At 41.3% G+C, this 8,834-nt stretch overlaps 1 protein-coding gene across 1 annotated transcript; it reads left to right on the forward strand.

Moving 5' to 3' along the window:
• Positions 1–2,831: 2,831 nt before the first annotated feature.
• Positions 2,832–8,403, forward strand: LOC138853673 (uncharacterized). Its single transcript, XM_070091727.1, has 4 exons — positions 2,832–3,503; positions 3,605–3,835; positions 5,291–5,479; positions 6,984–8,403. The coding sequence occupies exons 2-4, from the start codon at positions 3,715–3,717 to the stop codon at positions 7,235–7,237; spliced, it is 564 nt and encodes a 187-aa protein (XP_069947828.1). The 5' UTR covers positions 2,832–3,503; positions 3,605–3,714; the 3' UTR covers positions 7,238–8,403.
• The last annotated feature ends 431 nt before the right edge of the window (positions 8,404–8,834 follow it).

Below are 8,834 nucleotides of genomic sequence, written 5' to 3' on the forward strand. Positions count from 1 at the left end.
GGGAAAAAAAGGGGCTATTATTCTATCTTAGATTTCATAAAGGAAAGAATGTACAGCCTAATGAATATACATGTAAGTAATATGAATAGTTTTGCATGTGTTGTTATATAATTGTAATCGATATTCGTTTATGCGAACGTATCACAATTTATTTTAATATGTTAATTTACTACGTAAATTCTGATCATTTAATGCACATCTTACATATATTATTAATCTATGAAAGCTGATCACTAATATATATTTTGATGAAAATTTAGACACATGTGAAACATCTGGGTATCTTTATTGTAGAAGTATCGCCATCCAGTGGCTTTATCAATACAAATACAAGGACATAAATGATAGTGTATACCATTCATACAGAAAACGTTTCGGTCCAGAGACCTTGATCACTTCTAGCATACAGAGGTTTAAAGAGAGTATATATAGGAGGAGAGTGAGGTGTGAGTGACGCATGGTGACCTGAAGAATGCCATGTTGAGATGAGGACGGGTAGATGATGAGATCATGTGACTCCTGTGTTGCTGGGTAGATGGTGCTTTGCCTGGTTGAGTATAATGTATGCTAATGTTTTAGAATTTTTTTGCTTTCCAGTGTTACGTTCTATTGTGTAGCTGACGGCGATTAGCGAGGCTTCTAGACACCGTCGGCGTCTAAGGTCTTGTTCGGTGAGAATGAATTGTGCCTCATCCCAGTTCATCAAATGCCCCGTGGAGTCTCTGTGGAGGACGCAGGCATACCTTAAGCTGTCTTTGTTACTGGCACTTCGATGCTCGTTCAGGCGGACCACAAGATCTCTGCCTGTTTCACGTACATATTTCTTGGAACAGAATCCACAGGGAGTGGTGTAGACTCCTGCTGTGGAAGTTAGAGGTGTTGGGCTGCGTTTTATAGTGATGTCTTTGACCTGTCACTCTTAGCAAGTACTCGGCGAGTATTCGTGGCAACATCACCACATGAGAGCACTGTGAAATACTTAGAAGACTGTTCCATGAGCGGTTTGTTGAGGATAGCTTGTGTCTTGAGTCTGCAATCCCAGATGAAGAAAGATAGAAACTGAAGACGTGTAAAGGCTTGTGTTATGTAGATATATTCTTCGAGAAAACAAGGGCTGGAGATGCGACGAGCTCTCAAGAAGTCAGTGAGGATTCCTCTTTTAGTGCGGATATCTTGGTGTGAATAGAAGTGTATAAGATCGTTCGTGTTGGTAGGTTTTCTATACACTTTGAAGAGAAGTTTGTCACTGTCGGGAGATCTGCACAGGAGGACGTCATCTTTTCAAGTTCAAGTGCAAACTTTATTGATGGTTCGGCTGTATTGATCTTGTTGAGAAGGGCCTGGATATTGAGACGTCTCGGATAGAAAACCAATATATCATCAACGTATTTTAGCCAGGTAACGGTGTTGGGAATGAGGCTGCTGAATTTCTGTCTCTAGGTTTTCCATGAAGAGGTTGGCAAGCACAGCACTGAGCGGGCTGCCCATTGCTATCCCAAAACACTGTTTGTAACAGTTGTCCTGATACGTGAAGTTGAAATTAACACAGAGATCCACTAGAGTGATGTAATATAGAAGAGGTAAAGGGAGGTCGTGGTTTTCAGTGAGTCTCTGTCTCAGAATGTTTATTGCAGCGTCAGTAGGAACGATGGTAAAGAGGGCTCTGATATCGAAGGAAGCCATGCTTTTGTTTTTAGCATTCAGGTTGGAAATTCGAGACAGAAGGTCACCTGAGTGTTTGAGGTGGGCTTGACTGATGGTACCCAAAAGTACTAAAAGGTATTTATTAAGGTGGCCAGCTAATCTGTGTGGTGCACTCCCTGTGCCCGAAGTGATAGGACGCAGTGGGATGCCAGGCTTATGAGTCTTAGGAAGGCCATACAGGAGTGCTGATTTCGGTTGACCTGGTAAAAGTTTAAATAGTTTCTTGCCTTGTTCTGATTTTCGTAAGATGCTTCGAGCCTTTTAAAGAAAAGTTTGGGTGCTTTGAAGTAACGCTAATTCTGAAACAGGCTGGTATATGTTGGCATCGCTGAGGAGATTTAAAACTTCATTGTTGTAAATTACAGTGTTGAGTAACACTTTGCCTCCTTCTTTGTGAGAGGTGGTAATGATGATATCATTATTGTTAGCCAAGTCCCTGAGTGCTTGGATGTATCTTCTGGGAATGACCGGTCTTGAAGGCTCAGTAGCTGCAGCAGTAATAATTCCTTAATTGAAACCCTTATGAAACTCGGAGTCACCAAAAGGTTTTTTGTTTTTTATCATGTCCACCAGATGATGTTTCTTGTTGATTCCGGTAGTGAACCTGACCCCTAGGCTGAGGGCTTCTGTTTCGGTGGCGGTTAGTGTATACGAAAATAAGTTATATATGATTTCTGGTCGTCCCATTTCGCTCCATTTGCTGTGGGAGCAGTGCCGATGAACTGCGATATGCTCAGATGGAGGCCTCATTACGTACCGCTCAGATTTGTGCTTCACTTTCCACTCCTGACAGACGAACTGCAGAATATATACTAAGATTACCACTGTCAATAACCAACAAAAACTGAAGCTATCACGGAAACTACAAGACCTGTGCTCCCACAGCAAATGGAGCGAAATGGGACGACCAGAAATCGTGAATAACTTATCTTCCTTTACACTAACCGCCACGGAGACAGAAGCCCTCAGCCTAGGGCTGAGGGTTTGTCTCTTTTGTACTTCTGTCTTCTGTATTAAATATCAAAGTTAAGTTTCCACAACGTTCATTTTCTGCGTATGAAAATGCTTTTAGAGAAAATGGGCATTATATTAACATCCGTTTTCCTTTATTTCATTTTGACGATGTTTATTTGGTGTAAATATGTATTTAAAATGTTTACACACACACAAAGGCTATGTACATAGCTTTAAGAAGAGGTATGATAAAGCTCATGGAGCAGTGAGAGTGACCTAGTAGCGACCAGTGAAGAGGCGGGGCCAAGAGCTGTGAATCGACCCCTGCAACCACAATTAGTTGAGTACACACGCTTAGCTAATTATGACAGAGCTGCGAATTGCTTTGTGTATATAGGTGGTTATGGTTATTTAATGGTAAACAAGAACGTGTAATCACTCTATGTATTGGCTTTTTGTTAATTCCAGTGATAATCCAGCTCTTTAATCCCAGTGACACTCCACCAATACTAGAAGAAAAAATAGATACCTTAATTTATGTAGATATTTTCGTATTAGTTGTGTTTCATCACAAAGTCATAAATGAATAATTTAGAATGTATACATCCCTAGTTGTGGACCCGGCCACCAGCGAGTTGGTCGTGCTTGTAAAGACATAGACGAATGCTTGTGGAACCCTTGTCTACACGGAGGCTCCTGTTACAATCTGCGACCCGGGTACACCTGCGTCTGCGATCCCAACCATATAGGCCCCAACTGTCAGTGGACGAAACTAGATTCCGTGGGACACTCTCTCACAGCCCCGGCAGCTATAGCCGCACTTTCACTCTTCGTCCTCATCTTAGGTACGTGATTACTTGAGTCAGAACAGCAAATCCAAGTGACAGTGACATAATTAAACAGCAGCTTGCAGCAATCTATTTACCATGCTTTTTTTTTTTGCCAGTGGTGCTCGGAATTATTTTCTCCAGACGCCTGCAGTGCCTACGCACCACACAGGCGTTGAATGTGGGCGTAGACGTGCCCACGGATGATGCAAGACAGAATATCGTTAGCATGAAGGGATCAGTCAAGGAGAACAAGAGTTCGATGACGCAGAAAGGTGCAATTCCCGACACTTTGCTGGAGCTGCTCAAAGTTAAGATGGAGTGCCATCAGCCCAATCAGCAGAGGGAAGGTAAATGAATCTGCTTAGCCTACTTATTCCTATTTAATTATCATTACTAATTATTTTTCCCTTGTGCACTGGGCTAAACAGGGGTTTGATTTCTGCTCCGTTCAAGCAATTAGTGAGGAAGGGAAGACTTCCAGGGGCCCCATGATGGATTCCTGCGTACATGAACCTGGGGAAGGAGAGGATACAAATTGTTGAGGCTAACCTTGGGGAAGTGGGAAAAGCAGAATATCTGAAGGAACACAAATGGACATGAATCTGTGGAAAACAACAAAAATGCAGTAAAAGGGTTGGTGAACCTTCAAGTGGAGTTTTACTGACTTGGTCTGCGTATATTAGTGATGCACACCCACCAAACAATCTCAGTGATACTGGCCCACCAGTCAAGCCTTGAGGAACAGGTCTATGTATTTAAGTGTGGATTGACGGCCAGGTCTGTTTTTCAGCGACGCTGGCCTATAAAAGGTCTTTGTATCTTACTGATCCTTGCCCGTCAGTGTATCTCAATGATATATAATCATTAAACCACTTTTAAAGGTCTCAATCACTGGTTTAGTACTGTAAGGAAAGAGTATGATCGTATCACTGAACTCCACAAATATCTGATAATGACCATACCACGGGTAGGGGTTTACGCGCTAGGCTGGAGTTTTACGACTCACTCGCCACGAGTTCAATTCCCGCCCGTGGTATAGTTTGTTTGCAATTGTATCATTTCGATTTCGTGAGTCATCTGATACTGAACTGCTTTTAAAAAATTATGTGTTCTACTGGAGTATTCAGAAAATTTTTCTCGATATTATCAACTGCTTAAAAGTAGTCAAGTTGCACTCTGAAATTAATTTATTATAATCCAGTCTCATCTTGTATTCTTTGCTGTAGCTTTCTGTACTTCTGACTGCATTTTTTTTTGGATTAACGGAGAAAGCATCAAGGACAGTGTCAAAACGGAAAATACTACACTTAATATTAAATTGTTAGTATATAATAAATAATTCATCTGAAAGCATTAACCCACGTCTCAGACATCAAATATTTTATGCATTAACATGAAAGAAAATACTTCGTATTTTTTTCAAGAAACTAACGTTATGTTTTATCTTAAGCCACAATTTCGAAATGTGTTTCCCTATCAGAGATGAAAGACTTATGTTACTAGAATCTTTTTGCTTTTCAAGCCTGACTTGCTGATTCAGCTCATTTTGTATGTACGTATTACTTTTCCAAACAAAGTACGTAAACGAATTTTTATAGACTTTCCCTCAGTTTGTTTATGTATATAATATTGCTTATGAATAGAATTTTATCGTATTGAAGCATGATACTGAGGATTAATACTTAGTTTAAAAGCATCTTTAGAATATAATACTAAATTAACTAGGAAAGTGTAACTCTTTCTAGTTTTGGTAGAATTAACTCCTATTGCTTTCTCGTAAGAGATCTTATGTGCAATGATAGGTGAGTGTGGAGCCAAGGAGGTGAGTGGACGCGTCGTGGGAAGTCAGTCGTGTCCAGAGCAGCAACAGCCGTCCCTAGATACGCAGTTGACGTGTCAAGAACCACGGCTTATGTCAGGGGAAAACCTTAGAACATTTGCTTACGAGGGCGACGGCTCCTCGTCTGGTTCCCTCACATCAGCAATATCAGGTATGTGTGAAGCGGATTTAAGAACGCCACTGAATGAATATAATTTGAGACATTCGTAGAGTTCATTGTGCTCAAATCCACCACAATCTTGGTGGTTTACTACGGTCTTGCTTGAGAGTGCGCAATGGTCTTGACGGGTGTGTGAGAGTGCTCAATGATCTTGACGGGTGTGAGAGTGCACAGTGGTCATGGCGGTTGTGTGAGAGTACACAGTGGTTGTGAAGCGTGAGTTTAGGTGCATAAAGCCAGTGTCAAATGTGTGAGGATACAAAACAGTTGTTACAGGTGTGCATGAGTGAAAAAATTGTCGTAATTTCTGTGAGTGTACAGTTGTCGTGTCAGGTGGAGGAGAGTGATAGTGGTCAAGTCACTTTTATAAGAGTGCACTTTTGTTGGGATGGCACTAAGTTCGTGACAGGTGTGTATGGATCCTGCCTGCACCACATCACTATCCAGAGTATTCCACCTCCTGACAAATCTATGACTGTAGTAATACTTCCTAATATCCCTGTTAGGAAGTATTACTTAGTGGCCCTTCTGACCACCTCAGCTAGTGTGTCCACCATTGATCTGTTGCTCTCATCATATTCTTTTTTTGGCCTATTGCTATTCTGTGGAGGGTTGTACATTACTGCAATCACCACCGTGGGTTCCCCAGTCTGAATTGTTATTACTATGTAGTCCCTTGCTTCTTTTCTGTCCATTCCTTCTATTTCCTCAAATTTCCATCGTTTTTTAATGAGCAGTGCAACTTCATCCCCTCTGCTCCATCTATCTTTCCTCATGATCTGATATCCGGATGGAAAGATCACATCTGTTATCATCCCTGTGAGCTTCGTTTCCGTGAATGCTAAAATGTTTGGGGATGTGTCCATGATTATTTAATGCAACTCTTCACATTTATTTGTTAATCCGTCTGTGTTCGTGATGGGTGTAGGGGAGTGTATGGTGGTCACTACGTGTGTGTGAGAGTGAACAATTCTGGTGATGGGTGTAGGAGAGTGCATGGTGGTCACGACGTGTGTGTGAGAGTGCACAATTCTGGTGATGGGTGTAGGAGAGTGTATGGTAGTCACGACGCGTGTGTGAGAGTGCACAATCATCGTGATGTATTTGTTTGTAACTGTATTAATTTACTAAAAAAAATTTATTCAATGATTTTTTCTTCACTTCCTTCTCGAAACTTTAGCTGAAATTCTCTTGTTTTCCTCTGTCAATTATCGTTATCGTACCTACTCATATCATTCATCACGGCCTTTTTAATACTGCAAGGTTTTTAGTTTTTTTTTTCTGTATCTGCTATTCCTTCTCTCAATACGAATGTTCCTCCCTCACGTCATCATCTTTCCTTTCACTACAAACTTTTATTCCTTCCACCACCATCATTTACACAAACTACATTTCTTCGTCTCACTCTCCACCATCCTTCATCCCGATCATCCTGAGACGTCACACATCATACAGTTCGTTATTTACCCCTGAAAACTTTTTAATCCCCTGGCAGTGTTGCGTGCAGAACTGGAGACAGAGGCGAGCATCCAGCCACTAGTTCCAGAATTCTCCGAAGTGATCGATCTCCTCAGGAATCTGCCCGAGGCACCACGAAGTACTTCCTCCTTAGCTAAGATCAGCAACACAAAGTCTACGTCCTCCGAGCAGCGAAAGCTTGTGACTAAAGCAAGAAAGGACGATCATACCTCCGATGAGATCACAGCTACGTCACTCAACCAAACCCACGTTATTGTCATGGCCCCTTAGACATCGAGTAACAAGGAAGAGGATTCAAGCCTGACCATGGTGTTCCGTGGCATGGTAATCAACGCTCTCGTCTCACACACTAAGTGTCCGTGGTTCAATCCCCGGCCGGGTGGATACACTGGGCGTGTATCCTTGCACCTGCTGTCCCCGCTCACCGAGCAAGCAAGTAGGTGTGGGACGCATCCTGGGGGACAAGACTGAAGGACCCCAATGGAAATAAGACTGACTTTCTTGGGTTATCCTGGGTGGCTAACCCTCCGGTGTTAAAAATCTTATCTTATCTTCCTACGATAGGAGGCTATGCTCTCCAATCCGGTCTGAGAGGTTAAAGGTGCTTGCGGAGGATCGAGCCTCCGCCTTTTCCACCTATAGAAGCATTTATCACTCACCGTAAATGAACTGTTATTCTAGTGTCTCTGGTCAGAGTGACCTGGGATCAGTTCTTTGTTGGAAGTCATGTTTCGTGGAATAATAATCAGACACACGTCGATAATTATTCTTTAATTTTTATAGTAATTAATATTTAAATGTAATATGAAACAGTAGACAATATAGAAACGAATAGAAGAACTTTTGTAAACTGAGTAAGGACTAATGTACAGCTCCTGGCCTTCCCTTGACAGTACGTGATGAATATGATCCTTTATCCCTATCTGACCAGCATCTTATCAACACAAATAACTATCATGATGGTGTCACTGGTGGTGCCACAGGTTGTGTTACTGGTGGTGCTATCAGTGGTGTCACCAATAGTGTCACCAGTGGTGTCACTGGTTGTGTTACTGGTGGCACTACTAGTGATGTCGCTGGTGGTGACACTGGCTATGTCACTGGTGGTGTTATCAGTGGCGTCACTGGTGGTGTTTCCAGTTTCACTGTTAGTGTCACTGGTGGTGTTACTGTAGATATTAGTAGTGGTGTTACTGGTTGCATCATTGTCACTACCCGTAACACTACCACTGAAGGTGTTACTGGTGGTGTCACTGTTAATGTCATCCGTGGTGTTAGTGGTATCACTGATGGTATCATTAGTACTCACTTGATGGTAACGTTATAAGGCCAATATGGAGGCTTCTGTGACCTGACTATCGTCACTCTCAGATAAGAATAATCGTCAATGCTCCATATTGTCTCTGCATTTAGCAGTTGGACTGTAGTATATTTATTTCAAGTGTACTTATATGTTTTATATATTTATATACATCTCATATTAAAAGTATTTATATATATACATATATATATACATACATTATATAAATATATTTTTTCTATACTAATTAGAACGTGATCGTTATATTAATGTTGACACAGAAGGCAATATTCTTGTTGAATAAATGTTCCTAAACAATTGCCTTTGATTTGCCTGTAACCATAACTTAGTTTACCTCATGATAATTTTACTACGTATGAGTTTAGCATCCTATATCCTACGATAATGTTACTATGATAGACTCTTGTAGGGAATATTTAGCAAGGTACTGGAAACCATTCTTATTTTCTAGCACCATCTCAGGAGGACTTACGAAGCTTCTCGTATTTATTGCTCTCGACTCGTTGCTTTATTTGTTATTTGAACATAGTAAGTAGAATATTGCAA

Source organism: Cherax quadricarinatus, chromosome 37 (genome assembly GCF_038502225.1).
Source record: "Cherax quadricarinatus isolate ZL_2023a chromosome 37, ASM3850222v1, whole genome shotgun sequence".
NCBI lineage: Eukaryota > Metazoa > Arthropoda > Malacostraca > Decapoda > Parastacidae > Cherax > Cherax quadricarinatus.